This window comes from Chaetodon auriga, chromosome 24, assembly GCF_051107435.1.
Source record: "Chaetodon auriga isolate fChaAug3 chromosome 24, fChaAug3.hap1, whole genome shotgun sequence".
Taxonomy (NCBI): Eukaryota; Metazoa; Chordata; class Actinopteri; order Chaetodontiformes; family Chaetodontidae; genus Chaetodon; species Chaetodon auriga.
Genome location: NC_135097.1, coordinates 8,305,127 through 8,329,962, shown reverse-complemented (window position 1 = coordinate 8,329,962; position 24,836 = coordinate 8,305,127). Strand labels below are relative to the sequence as shown.

The following is a 24,836-nucleotide window of genomic DNA, read 5'->3' as shown; positions in this document are numbered from 1 at the left end:
AATGACAATGAAAAGTGACCGTTAGCCAAACGTTATTGAGAAATGAAGCTGTAACTGACAAACTAAGTTAACAGATTTGTTGCTTTTGTCTGAAGCTTTTTAGCATCTTTAGCTCATTGGGGTTTTTTTTAAACAGCCTCCACGTTTAACCCACAACTAGGTAGGCAGCCTTACCAGTACAGTAAAATAAAATAAAATATGCAACCTACCAAGCAGAAAATTAGCCACTAGTAAAGATGACGAAAGTCAAATATCTAGTCGCAAACCAGCTTAGAGACCTAGACATTTTTCTCAAAAGTTGGCAGAGAAAACAGAGCTAAAAAGACAGTGAATATTGGACTTACGTTTGTCTTGTGGTAGGACACACAATTCAAAATCAATGCTAATGTTGCTAATGTTGTCTGCTTGAAGTAAATGAGAAACTGTAACTGTAACTGCTAACACATTAGCCTTAACGTCACTGTCAGTTTTGCTGCCACCTAGTGGCCAAAATTGATTGCATAATTTAAAATAGTTCTAAGTGACTAAAAAAGGAAAACTATAAATAAAAAATGTAAAAAACCACTGCATGATGCATTTTGACACTGATAACAACTTGAAATACCTGTATGTAAAATACTCCATTATGAGTTGAAGCCTTTCATTTCCAGTTTTACTCCTCCTCCTTTTAAAATTATATATCATTAAAATGATCTTTAAGTCTTGCCTATCTGACTTGTCTGGGATTGTACTGTAAGTTTGTGATGTATTTTGCATCTTGTAGTACAATTTTGTTCTTTAAGTAAATGTATTTCCAGTCTAATGTCTATTAAAGAGACAAAAAATGGAGGCAGATGAAAATCTGCATTGAGGAGACTGTAACCTTTCTGACATATCTTCATTGTGTTTTCAACATTTTTTTTTTTTTTAACCATTTGAGATTTGACCATTTCTTTTGCTGGTTTTCTGAAAATTTCAATTTGACAAATGTTTTGTTTATTTCTCATTTTTCATGTTAATCTTTTCTAAAGTTGTTCACACTCGTGCAGGGAGCAGGCTGTGTCGAGTCTATATTTGGCACCTGCTGCAATGCCTGGTACTTATAGGGCACTGGACCGGGGCGGGGTATGAAGAAGTTGTTCAGCACACACACAAAACACACACACACACGCACACACACACACACACACGCACACTGAGAACACATTAACCCAGGAATCAGTTAATCCACAGACATAGATTTATCACACAGACACACACTTAAATGTTATTGTACTCTTGCACTTTATTGTAGTACACTAATACTTTCATGATTACTCATAATTAAATGCCCTATTCTAAAAGTACAAATATTGTACTTTATATACATAATGAGTAAAATTAACATATACTTTATTACACTTAAGTTTACACTCGGCTCTGCTATTTTCAGACACTATCAATTAGTATTTAAATTCTCTTTATTTGTACTAACAGCTAACTTTCTACCTTGTACTTTGCGTACACCATTATGTGCATTTCGTGAATTAGAAATACTCATTTGAGTATGCTAGAGTTATATTTCAAGTATGTGTATATTAAGTACAAATAATTACCCTTTGGAGAGAGCCAAGCTAGCTGTTTCCCACTGATTCCAGTGTTTGTGCTAAGCTAAGCTAACCATCTGCTGGCTGTAGCTTCGTATTTATCTTACAGACATGAGAGTGGCAAACAAGGATTCTTCGCTCATTTTGAAGGATTCTCCATAGGTGTACATCTTTGGGAGGACATTTGGTCAATAATTGCAATAAAAGAACACACACACAGTCACACACCCAGGCCCCTAATGAGGCCTGTCCCTGATAATGGAGGTAATCAGTGCAGCCTATCTGGCCTCTGCCCCTGCTGACATGCTGCCAGCCTTGCCTCGGTTTATTTATACACGCCTGATCTATCAGCAGCAGCTCTATGTTTGGTGGGCCTCTGTGTCCCAAAATAGAAATAATTAGGACAGGGCAGGAAAAGAGGAAAAGTGAAAACGTGTCTGAATGTGCATACGCTCCGAGCCTCCGACCACCTCCACCCCTCCCTCCGCCAATCTCTGCATCCATCCCTGCTGCACTGTCTCCTCTCTGTTTTGTTTTCTGCAGACAGAGGCAGCAGGCAGGCGGAGGAGGGGTGGAGACTGTTGTGTGTGGTCTGGATTGGGTGGCCATCCGCCGGTGAAGTCGGGCGAAGCAGAGTGATCAAGTTTTCCAGATTACCACACACACTGGGGTCCTGATACCATCTCTGATCTCTGGCCCTGAGCTTCGCTTCGGGTCGTTCAAACCCAAACACAGTCGATTACTGCAGATATGAATATTGGATTAATTGATTAGTTCATTGACTGTTTATCATTTATATTATTTATCATGTATAAATGCCAAATAGTAGCTCCATTTCCTTAATGATTTTTATGGTTATTGTTGTTTAAATGTGCCACTTTTTGGCTTTGATACTTTTTAATGGAATTTGTCATTATTATGGACACTTTACAGAATTATTAGTCATCAAAAACTGTTACAGACTAACAGGGATGACTTAGTCCAAAGGTTGAGTTCAGTTATTTGTTGACTTTTAGGACTCAGAAAAAGAAAAAACAATACTTGGCAAGATGGATCTTAGCAATGTGCCATTGTTTTATAAAATGATGCTGTCCAAATGAATGATTCAATGAGCAAAGCAATAAATAAAGTGAAATTAAAAACAAGTTGAATCAGTCATTAAGTTCTTGGTGTATATGTGTGAAGAGCCTTATCTGATGTACAACAGTAGGATCTGGCTCATTGCAATACATTTTGCATAAATTTCCCACATTGTGTTGAGTGAAAAATATAAAAGTCTTTATAAAAATTCTTATCATCATGATATTGATTGCAGCCATATCCCCGAGGATGAAGATGAGCACAAACCAGCTGAAACCAGCCTGAGGGTAATACATCACCCCAAGGCGAGCCTGTAAACAGCAAGCTACTCAACAATGATCTTATCTCGCTCCCATCTTCCCCCGTTTCGGCTGCAGGGAAAATAGAAGAGGGCGTGAGGCGACGTGCGTGTGCATATGTATGTGCGTTTGTCAAGGCATGTTGTCAGCACTTCAGATCTCTTAAGACTGGCTGTAGAGGTTTGACACGAATGATGACAATGCCAGGCGGCAGATGTAATTGGCATGTCTGAGGTCATGCTCTCTCTCTCACACACACACACACACACACACACACACACACACACACACACACACACTCTCACTTAGCCTAAACAGCCCTCGATGCCAGTCCCATAATATAAACCCACCCTAGATGCATGTCTACAAATACCCTCCACACTGGCCAGCAGCTCAGAAGACGCAGAGCTGCGACCATCATCAGCTTTGAGCACAGAACTCCATAGACAAAACATACGATTTAAGGTGAGCATGTGTTTCCTTTTAAGATTCAACTCTTGTGAGTTACTGTTACTGACTCTGACGATCTTGCTCTGTTCAGATGCTTTGCTCCAGGTGTGTGCTGCCTTTCCTGGCTCTTTACATGTTCCTGGAGGAGATATCTGCTGCTGTGTTGCCAAGCAAATTCAGAAGGGTAGGCCTTTCAGCACAACCTCCTTGTCAGCTTTTGGATGAATCAAACAACCTGCAGGCTTTCAATCCTGTGCAGTCTATGCTATAATTTGCTTATCCTCCTCAGGAAGTCAGCTGGCTGGACCAAGAGCTCTTCCCCCGCCTGCTGGATCGCTCAGACCAGAGAGACCTGTCTGTGGGTGATGCTGGGGAGATGGGCAGGGATGTGAGCAGCCGCAACTCTCATTCAGAGACCTTCCTCGCTCCGACGCAGCACCTCTCTGTCCAGCAGTTCCAATACCGCCGTAAAGCCAATGAAAAGAGGTACATGACGCTTTGTATCATGCAGTTTGAATGGCTTTATACTTGTGGAGGGTAATAAAAGTAATGCAGGAAACAAAAATATCATAAAATGTGACTCGTGTCTAATGAATAAATCAGTGTAATTGGAAATGTAATAAACAATTTAAGAAACTCCAACACTTAAATCAATGTCAAAATCCTGTTTCCTGAAATTACAAATATTTAGTTCAGCTGGGCAAAACTAAGTCTATTAAAATTTCAGTTTCATCTTTGGCGCCTGTGGTCCACAGTGAATTTATAGTATGAATGAAAAGTATAAATGACATTTTTTCAGTCACCGTACCTCACAGAAAAGGTGTATGTTGGACTGAGCTTGTCTTTCTTCTACCGATGTGTCCACAGGAGGAAGGTTGCTCCTCTGGACTCCATCAGCAGCTTTCAAATGTCCAGTTTCCGAAACCGAAAGGTGAGTCGCAAGAGGGAAGTGCTGAGGTGAAAACTGTTGATAGATACATTACAAGCTAAACCGATAGTAAACACATCAGCCAACGTATTCAGTTGTACTCTTTACACAGCCTGTATCACAATGAGATTTAAATACCACCTGCTCTATACACAGTGTTTGCATATGCACACAGTGTAGTACAGTTTAAAGCGCTATCAAGCCTTTAAATGCTAAGCTGAATAGACTTGAGCATCCAGGTCTCGACTTGCATGTCTTGCCCAATGTTTTCCATGACATTAGCTTTTCTTTTGTGGGACGAAAAACTGTATGTTTGCGTTACAGGATGAGCCTGACATCCACTGGGAAGGATACAGGGAATGAAGAGCAACTCCGACATCTGAGCTGCTCGAATTTCCCCTGGTGCCGATCTACATGGCAACTTTTTATATGCTGCATATTTATTCATTGTTATTGAACAAGTCACTGCCTTCCTAACAAGTGAGATCTGTTGACTCACGCCCCCTAGTGGTAGAAGACACGAACATGACAAACACTGCTGTGTGCCAACAACTGTTTCAAATGTCTTTTCAACATGTAATTTCTATACAAATGATTAAAAATACCACCTTACCTTCATGTTCCCAAAGACTTTTATTTGTCAAGCTACAATTAAAGAAAACAATATCAGACTGCAGAAAATATAGATTTTGCTTGGGTATTTTCTCTCTTCACTTTCACATATGTACAGTTGTCAAAGAACAGGATATGTACACAAAATTGAAGTTGTAGAGAGAGTGCAACTGCTACTGGAGACTTACCAAGACACTCCCACCAACAAAAGAAAACGCTCATGGTAAAACCAAACAACATAAACAAATGCCACAACCTACGCGGCATCAACTTATTTTCTGTACACTACAACTTTTGTTCTCCATGTGAGACAATCTCATGTCCATTCTCTGATGCGGGCGCGTATCTCTAATCCCGCTTCTCAGAAAGCTAAGAAATAAACACTTACATGGAACAGAAAAACAAATATTTTACAACCATTCATGAACAAGCCTCAGAGCCACTTCGATATTGTAAAGCACTGCCAAACCATTTGTCTTACAGCAACATCAATCCCTCAGATGAGTTTTTAACATGTAAAAACAAAACAAAAAAAAAAGCACACATGAAACAAAAACATCAAAATGAAATAGCTTTCAATGTAAATGTTGTTCATGTAAATGGCTATCAATGATTAACAAGCCAGACAGGGAGAAACATTAAGCGCTCGATCATGAATGTACACAGCTACATGCTAAGTACAGGTTTAATCAGCCGTAGCTAATCATTTTCCAAATACCATACATATAATGCAGTAGAAACAGTATCTGGGTTTATATTTAAAAAGTGCACTGCTGAAAGCATTGTCTGTGTGCAATTTGAAATGTAGCAATTTAGATGCAACTTCAGATGCAAAATAGTAAATGTTAACAGATTGTATGAATTCAAAGATCACTTATTCTAGAGGAGTGAGATCTCTACGTTTTAAAGTTCAGTGACGATCACCGACAACCAAAACTAAAAAAAAAAAAAAAAACACAATCGCCAAAATACGATCAAAAATAAAATGAGCTGCCCACCTTATCACATGCTTCTAAACAAATAACAGGAGTGACATTTTTCATCGCTTAATCTAGAAATTTTGTCCACGTGTAAAACTGGCATTGATTAACTGAAACTTCTTGAGACGTTAAAAAGGAAATTGTCAGTGATTTGTCGACATCCTCAAGAAATAACTTACAAGTCAAAATGCAACTTCAGTTAAGACGAGACTAAGTGTCAAAATTTACGTGCACATCACCCGCACAGTACACAACAAAAAAGGCCAATTAATAAAGGAATCAATTAGGAACAAATAAATGATGCTCCACTGTCACTGTCGCCTTCTGTCCAGTTCTTCACAGTAGCCAAAGGGGTGGGAAAAACAAAAAAAGTAAGAAAAAAAAAGTGAGGGATAAATAAGAATGGTTGTGATTGTCAAAAGAAATCCTACAAAGTGACAATACAGTTGCCATCCAGTTGATAATTTAGGCTGTTTTGGCTGTAGGCATCAAAGAAAACAAGTGTCAGAGGACAGCAAACACAGGGCGGGCGCTCCGCGTCCCTCCCAGCCTCTTCATCTCTAGGTGTCTTTTTTGTGTCCCGACCGCCGCACGTCCCTGCACTTGTGGCAGTAAAAAATGTCGGGAACGTTGGACTTCTTGATCTTTGCACACGACAAATGCACCCATATGCCGCACTGGTTGCACTCGATCATCGGCCGTCCTGCGAATGGCTTCCCACAGTAACAGGTGATCAAGTCCCATGAATCATCGCCTGTGTTGATGAAGAGAACAGAGTTATAGGATATCACAGTGGCTAAAAAGTTGTCAATCGGTAAATATTAAGAGCACAACCAAAAACTATGAGACAGGATTTAGTACTAAATATTTCCTTATTAGGTGCAGAGAGATGATCAACTTTATAAATTTAAGTTATAAGCATAAACTTATACCTGACTCCACCATAATGTCTTCATCTGCAATCCAGGTCTCCCCCTCACTGGAGCTCATCTCTGCTTCCCTGAGGGATTCATCCGGCTGCATCTTCCCCAGGCCCTGTATGCTCGGGGTGGAGCCTCCGTGCACCGTCAGGTCGTCTCTGATGGCTCGTACCTCTGTGTGTGTATGCCGTGCCTCAGAGTCTGTCTCACTTTGAGTAACTGAACTTTTGAGCTTCTTGGCTTTCGGCTGTTTTGAGTTTTTGCTGCGTTTGATGCGGGCTCTTTTCTCGCCTTCGCTACTGCCACTATCTGCCGCCATCACGGCAGAACCCAGTGACAACTTTTTCAGTTTTTTGTCCTTCTTGCGCTCCGCCTTAGTGCTGGCCTGGCTCTCATACAAGGAGTCTTTCAGGCGCATCTTGTCCAGCAGAGTGCTATCAGAGTGCATGCGGCGAATATTTTTGCCCTTATTTGCTCGAGCTTTGCGGACAAATGTATGAATGGTGTGGATGTCAGAGCTCCCGTCTGCCCAAGCATTGCCCGTAGAGCTGCTGCCTCCACCACCTCCATCTGCTGACAACCCTGAACTGTGTGCAGAGCTGGATGATGTTGGGGACCATGAACTTTCCTACAAGATGACAAGAAAGAAAAATGTTGGTGTTCTTTCACAGCTTGAGCAAGACAGGACAATGACAGTCATTTCTAATATCCACAGTGACGTTCATGGCAGCTTACCTCTTTTGGACTGGGGATGTAGCCAGCATATGCCAGGACAAAGCTGCAGAACTTGTTGAAGTCCTCTACAGTCCTCTTTTTCCTCTCTGGGGGCTACAGAAAGCACAGTCTTTGTGTAAGAAAATGAAGCTAAACCAAACAGGCTCCAACAAAAGACAGTTACTCAGTGAACTACTCAAGAGTATTCAAAGTAACATTACAAAGTACTCACCAGAGGTTCCGTTTTGCACGTCAACAGTGAATCTGGCGGATGGGAAAAAATAAAACAAATTTTGTAAGTCAAAACTCAACCATCATGTTCACGCAAACAGCTTCTACACAGAATCACTAAGAACACTGTTGCCTGGGTGTGATAACACACATGTGGACAAACACTAGCATTAGCTTGCTAACACGGCTCAACAGCTTCATGGGGGATATTAAAGATGAGTATGCGGAGCTCAATTAAGAGCCGTGTTTCTTCAGGGACATTAAAATGACCGACAGAGTTTAACCGTTTAAACGAAAAACAAGCAGGTCGCTCATCGGATGTCAACGCGAGTTGACTGCCAACAAGCGCAACCGGTGTCACTTGGTCACTATCAGAACTTTACACGAAGTCTGCATATTTCGGTATCAGCCACGAGTAATAGTTTCTCGATTTAAAACCGACTTTAAGTAAATAATTTATTCAGTAAAAGTGCAGCTAACAAAGCTCAATTTGTTGCTGCCAAGCTTTAAACTTGCCATATTGTATTGTCTAGATGCTACCTGCTAACGCTAGCTGACATTTAGAGGAGAAGCTAACAACACGTTATGGAGTTTGCAGCGATATCGGCAAACAGGGTTTGGACTTGTGTGAGCTCCTTCATGGCCGAAATGTTAACAAGCTGCAGTTGAATTTGATATTGTTAACGGCTATGTTTGATTATTAATGACGTTAACTTGTAACAACCAGACACTCGGACAGCTAGCTAATCACGCTAACTTTCTTGAAATGGAAGTGGGAGAGGCTCATTAGCCAAACTAGCTTGGTGTTAGCAAGATGCGACATTTAACGCTAATCGTCCGTGTTGTCAGCATTGAAGTTTGAGCTCATGTTAAAAAATGTGTTTTTCGGGGCTGACAAGTGAGCTAAATTAACTTAAAACTGACAACATAAAGGGTGTTTCAGTAAGGTGGTAGAGTAATGTTAGCTACCTCAGCTATTAGCTATTAACGTTAAGCTAGATCGGCGCGTTAAACAGCAAGCTAACATAACTGCCCAATAAATGCAATAACAATAGATCAGCTACACTAATCGTAACGAAACTTATTATATTCACTTTAACACAGCTTTCGTGGCATTTTGACGACAGACATAAGATGATCGATACCAAGTCCTGTTGTTAATACAGCATACGCAACCAAACGTAACATTAGCGTTAGACAGAACTTACGGTAGGTTAGCCATCTTAATGTCCGCAAAGCACATCAGACAGATTTCAACAGATTAACATCACATGGGAACTGTTATTTTAATGGCTCAACACTGATGGTAGCAAAACATACCTTGGTGCTCAGACATTATGTCGAGCATTGTCGCCTCACCGACAAGGCCTCGATCCAAGAAATAGAAGCAGCAGGCGAGCTAGCCGGAGTAGCGGCCGTCCCGCTGTCCCTTCCCCCGGCGTGGCTGCACCTTACCGGGCTACTTTAGCAGCAGCAAGCCAAGGGCGCGGAGGACCGAAGAGACTCGTCCTTAAAAAAAAACACTCCACTGTGGGTCGAAGTTGTAATATTTCCTCACTAGGGACCCGTTACAACAGCTAACGTTAACGCATTTGAAACAATTCGCCTCTGAACTGTCGCCACACTAACGTTATTAGCCCGACAAAATACTAATTCCTCTGTCGCTTAACGTCCTGTTCTTATAGCTTCTTTTTCTTCGTCACTGCATTTATATAACCCTCGGTATTGAATAGTGTCAGCGCTGTAAAAACTCCTTAGATCAACGCGAGTACTACTGGTTGTAGGTCCATAATGGGAACTTCTCCGATTGAGTTTTTTTCGTGTCTTCGCTGTACGCACAAAAAACGACTGGAGTTTTGACTTTATTCCGCACGGTCTTCTCCGTGCGCGGCAGAAACCTCTTGAGGCTGCCAGCGCAATGCTTCCTCCGTGGTATACTGGGTAATGTAGTTTATTGTGGTGTCATTCATCCCGACCCAAGCACAGGTCGTAAATGTTGCTGAACTACATTTCCCCCATATGATTGACGTCAGGTTGAACTCTGGGATATGCCGTTTTTGAGTGCGTATAGTCCAAACATGCTACTTAGCGAAAAATACAGCACATGAATTGGGCAGAGAAAGCTTTATATTCTGTGAAAGTTAATTTGCCGCGACTTTAGGTGCTCGCCATTCCGAACTTCGAGGGATGTCGTTCTTCTGTCGTTGAATTACTGAGTTTTCCGAGTTGTTATCATGGTACTCACGTTCAAATAGGTGGTAAGTCCGAACCATGCTAACCTGCTGAAGCTACCTGGACCTCCTACAGTTTACTGAGTACCATGTTGACTGAATTACTGCAAGGCACTGATGGTGGAGGGTTTCTTATAATACAAGGTACATGCTTTAAATGTTTCAGATTCTAAGTCTAACTTGCAGTAACAGTAAGAACAGTTATCTGCGTGAAGCGATGCAATAGCATCCGGTAATGTCATGGAATTTATATTTGTATCGACAGATGCTACTAGTTTTTCTGGTCGACACCTCCTGAAGAGTTTCATCAGTGCTGCGTTGAACAGGTATCTAAAGAAATGGTGGTGACTGCTTGGTCATGTGCCATCATTAATTAATGTTTCTAAGTATGTGCTAAAAACAAACAAGCACCAAAACCTGCCTGTGTTACGCGTGTAGGGAGGAGGCCGTCCATGTCCTGGGTTTTGAGGTCAGTGAAGAAGAGCTGAAAGATGGATTGAAAGGATCGAACATTCAGAGGTAATAAAGATTACTGTGGAAACAATTTGCCCGTCAACAGAAAGTTAATAACTACATACTTTGAAATTGGTTTACAGTACATTATATTTATCAAGCAAAATCTAAGGTTCAAACTGACCACTGATCATCTGTTTTTGCCTCTTCAGGTTACACTTTCACGATGCCTATACAGACCCGCTTGGCTGGACTGATAACCCAGCATTCACAGTTCACCAGTTCCATGTGGAGGAACTTACACATCTAGTCAAGCACACGTCACACCCCAAACCAGCTACCTTAGTCATCGACTCTCTGTCATGGATTTTGAGACATCTCAGTCCTCCTGCTGTGTGCAAGACTCTTCAGCAACTTAGAAAAGGTGATAAATTGTCTTCTTAATGTCTGTGTGTGTGTTTTTTTTTAATATAGTTATTGAATGAATGAAGGTGTGAAATCCAGGCTGTAAGAGTCATTGTAAAGCTTTCATCTTCAATGGTCTTTTGAGAGAAATCAAGTAAAATGAAATATTTATTAAAAGCTGCACCATCTTATTATCTTGGCTGACTTATTTTAGACTGTAACTTTAAGGCCATGCAGCAATTCCACTATTTAAGAGTCTTTTTCTGTCTTTTCATTAGGGGGAGCTGTGAGAGCTATTATCGGCCTGCTCCATGCAGACATGCATCAGAAGGGCACTGTGGGAAGCGTATGCCATTTGGCTACTTCTGTAATCACCGTAGCACCTGGGATGAAGGGAGACGAAGCAGTGGCAAAGATATCAAAGCGCTCAAAATCAGGGAAAGTTATGCAAGATGTAAGCAGTATTTCCTTTGTCATGACTGTTTTGTGCTCATACACTCTGAAAAATTATTGATAACTTTTTATTTATTTATTTATTTTGTCTTCAGGAGGAGATTTTCAGCCTGAAAGAGGATCTTTCTGTCATAGTACAGAGCAGGCTCAGCCAACTTGGACCCAAACAGACTGACCCTGAGGAACAGGAGGTGCATTATAATACATGCACATATAATACATTCACAGCACATAAAGACATAAAGAAAGGGTTCAGATATCGCAGGACTGAAAGTGTAATTTTTGTGTTTTAATAGACGGACCCAACTGCTAACTTGACCTTCAACCTTCGACTGTCTGACACAGAGCGCCAGGCCAAGGAGAAACTGGCACTTCCCTTTGTCTTCAGCAAAGAGAAGTGAGACACATTTTCACAATTGTCATGTTTTTCAACATTTTTTTTTTCCATTCCATGCTTCATTTCTTTTTCTTTTCTTTTCCTTTTTTTTTTTTTTTTTTTACAGAAACTTAAAAACACTCTGAAACACTGTCCCCTTTTTACATTCATAGGAAAACAGCACTGCTCCACTCAGGCCCAGGATCAGGACGAATTCTGTATGAGCCTGATGCCAACGACGACTATGACCAGGAGGACCCTGATGATGATCTTGACGTGTAGCGTTAGGATATAAATCCCACTGAAGGCACAGAACATCCACGTTTCATGTCCTCGTTGCCATTTGAGACGCTGAGTCGTTTTCAGTAGTGATGATTTTAAGCCTTATCACCATCTCATGGAGCTTTGAAGATATAAAAAAAATGCACAATATCGCCGTATAAAGTCTGTATCATGTTTATTAAATGGTTTTTATCTAAGAGTTTTTCCTAATGTTATTGATCACCTTAATTCTTTATTCATTTATTATTATTATTGTTATTATTATTATTATTATTATTATTATTATTATTGAATAAATCTATGCTTTTATCAGAGTGTTATCACAGTCTTATATATACTTGCTATTGCACTGAGTTGCGTGAACACTGTCATCCAAATGACCCCTTTGAGGTAAGGACAAAAGATGCAAGGGGGTGACAAGATGATTAAAGTAACATCAAGAAAAACATGCATTTTGTTAGACAAAATAATGTTTATTGTCTGAATTTATGCTTTAACTTTTGCTCTTGTAAAATACTTTTCCAGAGTTTCTAAACTGTTTTAGTACATATGAGACAAGCTGAGAGGGAAAAAACAGCCAAACATTGTAATCACTCTCAAGTAAATACAGACCTCTCTGTACCATAATTGGACGTAATAGTGATGATATTCATTTATATGATTACATGTCAATTTATAGATTTATGAGTTCTAGGTTTTACATAATCATTTTACTGTATGTTAATGAATTTGGATTTCTTGGTTTCCAGTGAAACCATTTCCCATCATAAGAATCTTCTTCATGCCATCAGTGCTGTTTGCATGGCATTGTCAGAGGGGATTGCTGTAATTTGAAGTAATTCATTTAGCCCAAGTCTAGTGACAGCTGTAAAAGCTGCCATTTCCAAATATTATATGAAATGCTTCGAAAAAGAATTCACCCACGAACAGTCACATGTTCATGTTGTATTGTTTTACAACTTTGACTAAGTGCCATAATGAATCTTGTCGACACCAACCAAGCCGCTTTCAAAATAAGAGCAAAACTTTTTCTATACGTACAGCCGCACTCCACTCAGAAAGAAATTAGCTGAAAATGTTCAGAACAAACTACAACTGATGAGAAAATGGTTCATTTTAACAGACTTTGATCAGGATCACACTCTTGCTCGTCCACGTCTGTTTATTTTCTTTCCACGTGGACGTGCTGCGCGCAACCACAGGATTCCTCGCGGAAGTGACGGCAAGGCGGCGATGGCGGCTCGCAGTTTCATTCCGGATTTCCACTGGACTACAAACTGATTTTAACCGAGCCGGTTAGACTTTTGGGGAACTTTTGTAAAGCTGTCTCCCTTCGGACTCTGCACAGAGTGAAGTCGAGTTGAAGCGGTCCTTGGTATCAAGCGGCCCCACAGCTTTTTTGGGGTATTTTTGTCCTAGGTTCAAGGTGGTCACCCTGTCGAGCTAGCGGTAGCTTGGTGGCTGCAAGCTAACGTTAGTTGGTACACAGCTAGCTCCTGAGCTAGCTTGTCAACGAGCTGCGTGCTAAGGTCCATACAACACAGCAGTCGTCGTTCGGCAGCTTTTCTTTTGGCCACGTCCACGTTTTTCTTTCATAGTTACAATGAAAATGCACTCAATTAAATGTTAGTCGTGCCACAAGTGTGCAGAGCGAGGTACTCACACGTTTGCTTGGCCTCTTGTTAATTTGAATTGCTAGTTTGGCGGCTGTGGCTAAAGACGGATTTTGACTCTCACTAGCAAGCAAGTTCCTTCAGTAATTGTCCCAACAACTTCGGGCAAAGGCGTGCTATCAGCTGAGAATTGAAGTTGAGTTGCTGTGGGGTCTTTGCGTGCTCATCAACATGCTGAAGACCCGGCAGTGTTTACTCGGCATCCGCACTTTCCTCGGCGTAACGTCGAGAATATGGGGCTTCATCATGTACATCCTCAGGAAGCACCTACGAACGGTGAGATGGGGTTTGAAAATATTTGGCATTTGATGGTGATGTGTTTATGTGATAAGTGAGCAAAATCTTTGCGTTGCCATGGTTCCCATGTGCTTAAACATTATTTTTCATATCACGTCCACCTGTAGGGATGCTCAGCTGGCTCTCAGAGGGCTAGATTACCTGTGTTTCTCACCTGTGCTGTACTGTCCTGTCTTATGGGGTGCATCCATCATAATGATTTAACTAAACAATCTGAAAATGATGTGTGAGCGAATCCCAGTGCCTGAGTAGCCTCAGCCTCCTACTTATGCTCAGTAACAGCAGTGTCAATTTATTGCTATATCATCCAGCATGAAGATGGCTTAGGGGTACCTAAAATTTCATTTTTAAAGATTATAGTAAATAGCTTAAACACATTTGCAACACAAGAAGTACACAAGGTGCCACACAGGAGGTAAATGAATGAGAAAATAAAGCAGACTTTTTCCCAGAGCCCAGGTGTAGGTGTGAAAGTAGTTTGCTCAGTTTGACTGACAGTCTGAAACCAAAGGATATTAAGAATGATAATCAGTTAACAATGTAAAACATAACCAGCACACCCTCACATTTGTGAAGCTAAAACCATATAATGTTTGGTATTTTTTCCTTGATTAATGGCTGCAACATTAAATGGATTAACAAAATTGCTGCAGATTATATTTTGGATGGTTGACCAATGGATTAATAGAGTAACTGTTTGAGCTCTTAAATAATGTATCTAGGTGTTCGTTTTTGTGTGGTGAGATAGTGTGAATGAATGGCTCATTCATCCACAGTGCGAAGAGCAAACCTCCCACATCCCAATGCTAAATTCGAGGAGCAGCCAGTACAAGCCCGCAGGTCACCTTCAATTGCTTGCAAATGCCTCCACAATAAACATGGCCTTTAACGTGACAGAAGCCACCTGCTTGTAACTTAGACACACACACAGGTGTTGTCAAGTTGTTAACAGACGTGCATATGTGATGTAATATGAGTGGACTTCGACTCTAGCTCCATATCAAGCCAACAAAGCTTGGAGGAGTGCCCCGTGTGTTGTAATTGTCTTGCTGTTCGTGGTTTGTCTGCAGTTTATTGTGTGGCAGTAACACTTGCGGGCTGTCAACAGGCCCTGAGAGTGAGTAGTCCAGTCCATGTTGTGGCTGAAGTGAGAGGGATTATGTCAGCACAGAGAGCGCACTGTTCTCTTTCCCTCCCTCTGTTTCTCTCATTTTCACTCACAGTTAAGCTCAGTTGTTTACTTTATGCGATGCACTGGAACAATGTCATGATCCAGCGGCCGTCTGTGTAGCAAGAAATGTACCTTACAGTAGGAGATCCTATAGGTGGCGACCGCTTAAATATGACAGGTGATTCGGTGAAAGATATTTGTGGTGAGGATGTTAAGACCGAACTCACTCTGTACCTTTAAATCATGAGTATTAATCTAAATTTTGAGTGCCCCAGTTTGTCATAACTATGATGAGCCCTTTTATAAATCTATAATCCCCATGGTAATTCATGTTGTCTGTGAATAAGGTAGGGCTCAAGGTATTTCCCTTCATGAAGACCACAATGCTAAAGTGACCCGATTAAAAAAATTGGATCAATAAAAGCTTTACTGGATTATGAATATTAATACCAGGTCATAATCCAGTGCACGCTACTATGTGTCAACAGATGATGAGAGGGATGTTTATTAGTCTTGCCGACAACAGTGTTGCCAAGTGGTTTTGCTCATCGTCTCCTGCACGAGTGTGTACTTAGTGCTGAAACAATTAGCTAATCAAGCCAGAACTCCCAATTTGGTAATCAACACAAAATGAATCTGCAACAATTTTGATAATCAGTTCATCATTAATGTAATTTTTTAAGCAAAATGCCCCAAATTGTCTGCTGCTTTTTTGAGTCTTATATGATAGTAACCTTAATATCTTTGGGTTTTGTACTATTGGTTGGTTGGTTCTGGAACCAAATCATTAATCAGTAAATCAAGAAAATAATCCATAAATTGGTCGATAATTAAAAAAATATTCAATAGCAGCCCAAGTTTATAGTTTATTTGAAGTAATTTAGGAAATCTACTAAGTACACCAGGTTACAGCTGCACAGATCACTAGTTGCTTAACATTATAAATGGAAGACTTTCAGTTTTTTGGCTGTCGGGTTAAGAGAGCGAAATTAATTGAAATGTTAGATGTAGCTCTCGTCTGGAGCCAAAGGACTCAGTCTGAGTTTGCAGGCCTGGGGTCCAGATGGACTCTCTAGGAGGTGCAGAGAGCTGAGTCGAGGGTGAGGTCCCCCATGGTGCCCAGCAGCTGCTGGCACAAGTAGGCTTCCCCCAAGCAGACTCTGCCAGGGAGCAGTGGGAGGGGACACAGAGGGAGGCCCTGTCCAAGGCTTAGGTACCAAGCAGCCCAGGCTCAGTCAAAGTCACCCTGCAAGTCTCCCTTTCTATGTGTGCCCCATGCTCCACTGACACCCACCGACAGCTGGGGGGGATAAAAATAGCCCTGTGAAGAAAAGTGCAGAGCCCCCGGGCAAGAGCGGCACTGGAAAGGATCCTCTCTGTCGTCACTGACCAGAGCAGAGCAAGGAAGTTTGAGAGCAGTCATTGGGTGGACACAGCTGAATGCATTTCAGTATGGCGTCCTGCACTGTTCTCTTCCTGAAACTTTGATGTAAAGCAACAAAAGAAAGACAATTTCTCCATAATGTGTGATCTAAAGGCTTAAATCTAAGTTTGGGGATTTCAGGACTGAAAGGTGTTTAAGATCTTCACGGATATATTGGTATTACATCTGATCTAAGTCATCCGTACCTCCGATATGTTTCAACCGTAGTGCTTTTTTCAAATTGTATTATGGGTTGCAGTAAATAAAATGATGTGAAGACTCTTTGTGCCCTAAAGTATTCAAAAAACAAGAATAATGGCCTTCTGTGTAAAATCACACTAAATGTCATTTCCTTGGAAATGAAGATAAAGAAAAGTAGTTCCCCCTTCTCTCACAGATAATCACTCACACATTTGAAAGCTATCCATGGCGCAACTCACTGTGGCTCAGTATGTGTATGGTTTGTCCTGATAGGTTAAGGACTATCTGACTTGCATTTGCCTTGTTTATTTGCAGATAATCCAGTATCAGACGGTGCGATACGACACTTTGCCCCTGTCACCCGTCTCCAGAAACAGACTCAGTGAGTACATGATTGTTTCAACTGCTCAGTTACATGTTCTGGGCCCTTACTGAAGACTGAAGAATTATAAACATCATCGGAAAAGTGTGACAAATACTGTTGTTGTTTCACTAGACACATTTGTTTTTATGTGATACAAGATAGTAGACACACTAACACAATATACTTGTAATGTTGAAATTTAAGTAGAGGTTAAACCAGTCTGTCAAGGAAGAAGTGATTGTGCAGAAAAGGAAACTTATCAGCAACATAGCAACGCACACACACTCGTGCACAGACACACAGCTTGACGGCTTTCTCAGGGCCTTCCTCACCTCAGACTAAATGAACATGATCATCAGGATTTTGGACAGACAAACTTACCGGACTCCAGTAATATGACGACACTCAACCAAGCTTTCAGCATTTGTGGGTCATAGCTGTATATCTTTTTTAACGGGGATCAGATGCTAGATGCAAACCACAGTTGGCCAATATTTCCTTTCTCAGCTGTGTGAGTAAGCCAATTGGACTGCATTGGGTGGTTATGGTGTGCTCTTGTGACTATTTAATAGCATACTGACAAAGAATGGCTTTGCATGTGAGGAATTTGGCTGAGGTTTTCGTACATTCTTGCATCATTACAATTGAAATCCAAACAAGTAGTAAGCAAACAATTGATTTCGCTGCTAGTACACCTGACTTTCACTCAAACATCAGCACATATGTGCAGTGTGAAATTAGACTAATACCTGTCAAAAAAGCAAAGGCAGACCCCTCCAAAACCACAGCAATGTTCGTGCTTGACATTCAGTAAGCTAGTGTAAAATATGTGTGGTGTAAAATATTTCCAATACTGCATAATGTAAATAATCTTTGACATTAAATTAGCCTACAAACCAAGCCTTTGCTAAGAAAGAGGCAGTCACAGCATCCAGACCACAGTGTTTCTCAAGGCCTATAACCATAATGCTAAAATTAAATGACTGCCTCATTTGGTTATAGACTGCAAGCCAGCTACTGTCCCAAAAAAAGCATTATGAGTAAAATAGTGATTTCTGACAGCAGGCAGAATCCACCCAACACGGTGGTTTCCTGCCTGACTCTAAAAGTGACGAGATGTGTTTGTGGTGTGGAAGTGGAGAGGAAATGCTAAATGTTACAGGCAGCACTTAACGCTACTGTCGGACCGGTGTTTGCGCTCTGAATGAGCTTCCTTTCTGCCCGTAGAGAGCTCATTCAAAAGCAAACTCTTGGCTCAGAGGAGGAAAGATTGCATTTCATTTCCACCTCGCCTCTCCCTCACATCAGTGACCTCAGCTGGAAGTCCTGCTTCGAGTCTCCAGTGAATGAGCAATTCCTTTACATTCGTTTAGCTGCTGTTTTTGCCAACATTGTGGACAGAATTGAAGTAGCTGTTTCAACCATGATCTTCAAATCTTACATTGTTCTCTCATGCTAAACAGAATAAGGTCAGCAGAAGCATCTTTATTAGGAGGTGGCATCCACATCTACTCCAAGTCCTTGCGGCCAAAAAAGCTGTGTTCAAGGGCGGCCTTCTCTTGAATGCTGCCTATTATAGTCGATGTTAAGAGTATTATGGTGTCACTATCTGGAATGTACCAGTATTACCTAAGACCATAATATCCACTTAGTCAAGCTTTCTCCTGATCATGAACCAGCAACTGATTTGTGTGGTAATACAAGAATCTTTTCAGCAAGCCTACTTAATATTCTTTCCCATTTTATACCATGTAGCTCCTTTAGTTTAACTGTGGTGATTCCAAGATGGTACAGACATATCTAATGGGTTTCAGTGAGTGTGTGTTTACATGCATTTAAGTGGCTGGACTACAATCTGCTTCCTGTAATAACCTGATCTCTTCATGTAAAAGAGAAACCAGGTTTTTAAAATCAGGGTAAGAGGTTAGAGGTAAATTTTACAGTGACGACCTAATCTGGTTTCTGGTTTCATGTAAATGTACTGAATTGAGAGTCACGACTGTCTGTATTTTATGATAAACTCCAGATGCAGTAAAGAGGAAGATTCTGGTTCTGGACCTGGATGAGACACTGATCCACTCTCACCATGACGGGGTCCTCAGACCCACAGTGAGACCTGGCACGCCGCCAGACTTCATCCTCAAAGTATGAGCATTCAGACACATATGCACATGTTTGAACACACATGTGTGTATTCCAGCCTAAACACGGTCTGTTTACATGAACGGGCTCCTTATGTTTCCCTCTTTTTGCAGGTCGTCATTGACAAGCACCCAGTCAGATTCTTCGTCCATAAAAGGCCACACGTTGACTTCTTTTTAGAAGTGGTGAGTGTCAGTCTGTGATCAGCGCCGCTGCTTATGTATTTGAATCCCAGATTAACATGGAAGGGAACAGCAGAGCACACTGAACCTGAAACATCATTGCTCAGGTCACCTTTTATCCCGTCTGTCCTCTTTGTACTACACTCTCACACTTCCTGATGTCATAAATCTATCTTTGTTCTGGATAATGATGCTTCGTGACTTACTGTAACGCATGCACTTATTCCGTTGGGACCTCTATACTTTGTGTGTATGTGTGCGTTTACACAGGTGAGCCAGTGGTATGAACTAGTGGTTTTCACAGCCAGTATGGAGATCTACGGCTCAGCGGTCGCAGACAAGCTGGACAACAACAGGAACATCCTGAAACGCAGATACTACAGACAGGTACTGCCTTAAACTGTTTAAGTAGAATGCATCAAAGGGATAGTTTGGGTATTTGATCCTGTCTACATTGCTTTGCTTCTGTGTCGGTATGTATTTCTCTAAACTGGGTACATGCTGACCACCATTTACTGTTGGTAATACAGAAGTACCTCTACAACCTCGCTTCAAAAAACCTGAACTATCCCTTTAAAACTAAGACCGCTGGAAGTCTCTTCATTCTCTCTCCTTTTCGCTGCTGTGAGTAACTTTTGTGTTTTTCTTTCTTTTGCCAGCATTGTACATTGGATCTAGGTAGTTATATTAAAGACCTGTCTGTAGTACACGATGACCTGTCCAGTATTGTCATCCTGGACAATTCGCCTGGTGCTTATCGTAGCCATCCAGGTAAGACTCAGAGCTCATGGAGTGCACCTCCTGTGCGTCAGTCATGCTCTCTCTCTGCTTGTCCCTTTATGTTTTACACTTGTGTCCAAAGGAAACACAGTTCTTGTAGGAGTTTGTGTATTCTACCATACAAATAACTGCACAAACGTCAGTGGTTCCCAAATGTCAGGTGGTGCATTGCCACGACAGGATGGACACATGTGACCAGAAGAAAAATGTTTTTTAGAGAACAAGCTTTGTCAGAGTGTCAAACACATGAGTAACTAATCAGTTAATTAGCTGCTGAGTGCCGTACGAGTAAAAGTAAAGCTTCAGTAGTATTATTAATTCCACCTCTGTTTTTCCTGCTACGCTATCGACGAGGTTTACGTGCACCAAATATTCCGGTTTTTGCCCTTCATTCCAAAAAAAATCTTCACTTTCATAATGTTTAAAAGTCGGTGTGTTTGTCCTTCCTGCCAGAAATGTGGGTTTTTCTTTTGTGCATGAATCTCAGTTCTGATCAGTTTATGAACGATAATGAAATGTTTTTGTACTTCCGAAAGGTGGCATGATGCAAAATGTTTGGGAACCACTGACTCATGTGGACTGAACCTCTCAATTCCCAGTAATGTAAAATTGAACAGTCAAATTTTCCCTTCTTAATCTCTTACAGAGTATTGCTCATACTGCGCATAAGCAACAAGAAGACCCATTAAAATATTGTGGTGGTCTTTTGTTTTGGAGTAGAGCTTCAACAGGCTCAGATTGGTAACAGGTTAAGATTGATATTCAGCTGCTTGTATTGTGTCACATTTATTTTTGTAACATACGAAATCAAATGATACACATCGACCTTGTGATGAGGCAGGAAGAGGAAGAATAACTGAGCGCCTTATTCTCACTACAAGGCTTGTATTGTAAATGCTTCAACAGTACATTACGTCTGCCGCTCCTCTAACACTCAGTGGCCTCTTTAACAGAGTAGCAGAAAATCGCAACCATGTCCATTTCTCTGACGTGAATGACCGGCCTGTTTTCTGTCCTCCAGACAATGCAATACCCATCAAGTCCTGGTTCAGCGACCCTAGTGACACAGCACTTCTTAACTTGCTGCCTATGCTGGATGCACTAAGGTAAAAGGCATAATAAAGTCAGCATGAAAGCAAATAGACAATGCAAACATTTGAGCTCTTGTGTGCACTGTCTGTATTCAAATTAGAGTGTGGTAATGTAAGAGATGCAGGTTAATGGCTGATAACGCGATTTTACTCATGTAGCACTTATCAAAGTCTGTTTTGGCTTCAGTTAACATGGACTGCTGATAACACCTCACTGACATCATTCTGAATAAGACAGTATTTTAATAAAGCTGTTGGCAAAAGTTGTTTCTTATATTATAGTAGTGCTGTTTATAACGTGCACAGCCAATAATACTCTCGTGTCAGTGCATTAAGGACTGAGCTCATTAGCATAGCTTAGCACAAAGACTGGAAGCAGACTGGTTGCCAGGTTTGGTTTCATTTTGCCTGAGTCGTAACCTGGCTTTATGACCCTGCCTGGCAACCCGCACAGTAGTCTGAGACAGTGCCACTCCTGTGCATCCGGACAGATGAACTGTTTGTCAAGGAAGCCAAAGAGCAGAGAAATAATATTGACATCAGTCTTCTCAAAGAAAGCAAATATGTGCATTTCTTGTTGAGCTATTCCTTTCATGGCAGATAGTCAAAGCACACAGTGTAAAGTAGTTCAACTCTCTCTCCGCAGGTTCACTGCTGATGTCCGCTCCGTCCTCAGTCGAAACCTCCACCAGCACCGGCTCTGGTGATTGGCTGAATCGAGAGGGGTTGGGGCTTGTTGACCAGCCTCTTCCTCTCTGCCGGCTTCCATCCCGCCCTCCCTTCCTACACAGACGACCCACCAGCCCTCTCTGAGCCTCTCAGGCGCGTCCTGAGGAGATGAGGGTTGGGGTGACCGCCTAACATGGGATGAACAGTACGGGAGCACCAGAGCCCAGAAAGTACTGAGGAGGGAGGGGGAGCCACCTTGGTTTTTTTTGTTTTGTTTTTTGTTTTTTTGTTTTTTTGTTTTTTTTTTCCTCGATTCTTTCTTTCTTTTTTTCCAAAACAAACGGAGCCTCTCTGCCTTATCGCTCCTGATACTGACTGTGTGCGTATGAAGATGAGCTTGTACACGTGAGTCGGAGTATGCTTGCTGAGTTCGTTAGTCCCTTTTTAAACTTTTTGGACAGTTGGGAAGGGGGGGAAGAGGAGGATCAGCAAAAGCAGCAAAGACAATTCTACATTATTATTTCTTCTTCTTCTCCATCGTCACCAGACATTGCACTTACGCAGACAACTCATCAGTTTACTGTCTTAACCTGTCGGAGCAACTGCGTAGGGGAAAATAGAAAAGAGCCCCTTTTTAGATCAACCTCATCCCCCAACAGTGATTCATTAATTCCTGAGGTACGTTTTTTCCCCCCTGAACAACAATGGATCCACTTAAATGGTGTAACCGATGGACCTTTGCTTGCAACATACCATCCACAGGCATTTTTCTGGACAAATAGCCGAGCAGCCTGATATTTCTTTTTCTTTTTTTTTTTTTCTCCAGCCATAACCATCACTCTTTCCCCAAAGCTCCTCACGGGACTCGGTGATAAAGACGACTGAGAAGTTGTGAGAAAAAAAAAAGAATAGCTCGTAACGATATGTGGACTGCCGTGCCGCCTTTCCATATCTGATTGTTTCTCTATTATAATATATGATAATATGACTTCTGCATACCATGACATTTCACTCTCCCCCTTTGCCATTTGATGCCATCCTGATTTCATCTAATAGGAATTGCACTTAATTTTTTTTCCCCTTCTGTTTTTGTTGCGGTTGGTTTTGTATTTGATTCAAATTTGCAGCTTTCCCTTTCAGTTTTTACCCGCTCCGCTTCCTGTATGGGTTCAACTATTAGACCCTCCGTCTCTAAATGCCTTCCGAACAATGTCAGTCTTGTCAAGGCTCACAGCGGCTTCTTATTGGCTCTGTCTCCAGGTCTGTGTTACTAATAAAACACTTGTCAGTATCGACCAGTTATTATCCAGCTTGTTTTCTTTTAATGCAGTCCATTCTGTGCTCTTGACTTAATGTTTTGCTGCTTGTCAACTGATCACTTTTGCCTAGGTGATAAAAACAACTCAAATGGATTTTTTTTTGCTAATAATCTGCTGCCATCATGTGGTGAGACAGGAAACTGCACCGGTCTGGCTCTTATTCTGCCTTGTTTGGGAGACACAAAATGTAGGGGTGTGTGTGGGTGTGGGTCAGGTTTTTCCCAAAATACTTTTCGGCATCAAGTTGGAAAATAAAGATTTTCGTGTCCGTGGCGAAAGGTATCTACATGGATACTCTCTGCCTACAAATGAAGGCAGCTGATGACATTTGCACTCATTTAAGAGCTGAACTGTGTTGTATATGGCACTTGAGAGCTTGTCACGTTTGCCTGTGTGTTAATATACACTCAGCTGGTACACCGAGCTAAAGCTAATGCACCCTTAATACAACAGCCTCACAGTAAATTTATACTTTATAATGAGAGAGGTGTGGATTCAACTGCATGATCATTTTGGAGGCTGAACTGTATGTGAAGTAACAGAAACATCACCGTGTGTATAATGCAATACAGCACCACGAAATACATCCAGCAAACAGCTGAATCACAAGGATCTGAATGGGAGGATCCATTGCATAACTGTCTGAGTTTTAGCTAGGTGTGCCTAATGACCTGGCTAATGTCGGCAAACGGCGCTTTTTAAAGATGCCTGTGCAAATTTAGCAATTTGATTTATTCAGGCAGCTCTGTATTTCTAGCTTTTCTTTCAGCAGTGCTGATTTTATCAGTCTGCAAAGTGGCCATCACTGTTTTGTTGTTTTTTTTTTAAGCTGAATTTTGTTGTGGACTTCTCAGCCTTCTCAGTCAGAGCACACAGGTAAGTTTCTGAACTTAGATATCAGTCAGTACACATCTGTAGAAGCAGTTTCTTTCTGCAGTGTTGAAATGTTAGTGTTCAGTTTATCCTTGTGCAGAGGTAGACAGTCGTACTGTGATGGGAACGGAGTATACTGTCATGCAATACAGTTGTTTCCCAGCACTCTGCCTCCTCTTGACGGTTTGAAAGTAAAACCGAAAGCTTTAAACAGCAGATGTGTATCTATCATTGTTTAGAGTGATTTTCCTCCTTTAGACTTCCAAGTTTCACCTCCTCTGTTGTGTTTAGTTAACACTTCCTGGGAATGGGGACTTCCAGGGAAGATTGCTTTCTCTTTTGTTTTTTGTCTCTTCCTGCACCTTCCTTGCAGCACACACTCGTTGCTCTGAAAACATGTTACCCAGCGTGAATCTCACAACTTTGTGTTTAAGAAAAGCTTTTATCCATAGTGACACAGGGGAGGCTTGTAAAGTGTGAATTTAAGGAAGAATGTCCCGCCTGTCACTAAGATATCAATCCAGGTTTGCAGCATTGGAAGGAGCTGGAGTCAGGAGAATGGGCAGTTGTGACTGATGGGAAGAGTCAAGCTTTTTGGGTGTTGACCAGCCTCTGATGAAGCAGGGCTGAGCTGTAGCCGCTGAGTCGTCTTGCTCTGCTGCAAGACGACTC

The 24,836-nt window shown here is 41.5% G+C and overlaps 3 protein-coding genes across 3 annotated transcripts; 2 read left to right on the top strand and 1 right to left on the bottom strand.

Annotated features, from left to right (window-relative positions):
* Positions 1-4,934: 4,934 nt before the first annotated feature.
* Positions 4,935-9,239, bottom strand: phf23b (PHD finger protein 23b). The gene is made up of 5 exons (XM_076725301.1): positions 9,100-9,239; positions 7,781-7,812; positions 7,570-7,662; positions 6,847-7,462; positions 4,935-6,668 (listed from the first exon to the last, which is right to left on the bottom strand). The coding sequence occupies exons 1-5, from the start codon at positions 9,125-9,127 to the stop codon at positions 6,475-6,477; spliced, it is 963 nt and encodes a 320-aa protein (XP_076581416.1). The 5' UTR covers positions 9,128-9,239; the 3' UTR covers positions 4,935-6,474.
* A 391-nt stretch (positions 9,240-9,630) lies between these two features.
* Positions 9,631-12,178, top strand: elp5 (elongator acetyltransferase complex subunit 5). Its single transcript, XM_076725302.1, has 8 exons — positions 9,631-10,154; positions 10,276-10,336; positions 10,449-10,529; positions 10,676-10,887; positions 11,147-11,322; positions 11,417-11,512; positions 11,618-11,718; positions 11,871-12,178. The coding sequence occupies exons 1-8, from the start codon at positions 10,100-10,102 to the stop codon at positions 11,977-11,979; spliced, it is 891 nt and encodes a 296-aa protein (XP_076581417.1). The 5' UTR covers positions 9,631-10,099; the 3' UTR covers positions 11,980-12,178.
* Positions 12,179-13,189: 1,011 nt separating this feature from the next.
* Positions 13,190-23,267, top strand: ctdnep1a (CTD nuclear envelope phosphatase 1a). Its single transcript, XM_076725647.1, has 8 exons — positions 13,190-13,928; positions 17,060-17,126; positions 19,135-19,253; positions 19,364-19,435; positions 19,703-19,819; positions 20,092-20,203; positions 21,234-21,318; positions 21,950-23,267. Exons 1-8 carry the CDS (start codon positions 13,824-13,826, stop codon positions 22,008-22,010), a joined length of 738 nt encoding a protein of 245 aa, XP_076581762.1. The 5' UTR covers positions 13,190-13,823; the 3' UTR covers positions 22,011-23,267.
* The last annotated feature ends 1,569 nt before the right edge of the window (positions 23,268-24,836 follow it).

Coding starts and splice junctions, on each gene's coding strand:
- phf23b (XM_076725301.1), bottom strand. CDS start 9,127: ATGCTCGACATAATGTCTGAGCACCAAG. Junction 7,663..7,780: donor CGTGCAAAACGGAACCTCTG/GTGAGTACTTTG, acceptor TGCTTTCTGTAG/CCCCCAGAGAGGAAAAAGAG. Junction 7,463..7,569: donor ACATCCCCAGTCCAAAAGAG/GTAAGCTGCCAT, acceptor GTCATCTTGTAG/GAAAGTTCATGGTCCCCAAC.
- elp5 (XM_076725302.1), top strand. CDS start 10,100: ATGTTGACTGAATTACTGCAAGGCACTGATGGTGGAGGGTTTCTTATA. Junction 10,155..10,275: donor AGGGTTTCTTATAATACAAG/GTACATGCTTTA, acceptor TTGTATCGACAG/ATGCTACTAGTTTTTCTGGT. Junction 10,337..10,448: donor ATCAGTGCTGCGTTGAACAG/GTATCTAAAGAA, acceptor TTACGCGTGTAG/GGAGGAGGCCGTCCATGTCC.
- ctdnep1a (XM_076725647.1), top strand. CDS start 13,824: ATGCTGAAGACCCGGCAGTGTTTACTCGGCATCCGCACTTTCCTCGGC. Junction 13,929..17,059: donor TCAGGAAGCACCTACGAACG/GTGAGATGGGGT, acceptor GTTTATTTGCAG/ATAATCCAGTATCAGACGGT. Junction 19,820..20,091: donor AACGCAGATACTACAGACAG/GTACTGCCTTAA, acceptor TTCTTTTGCCAG/CATTGTACATTGGATCTAGG.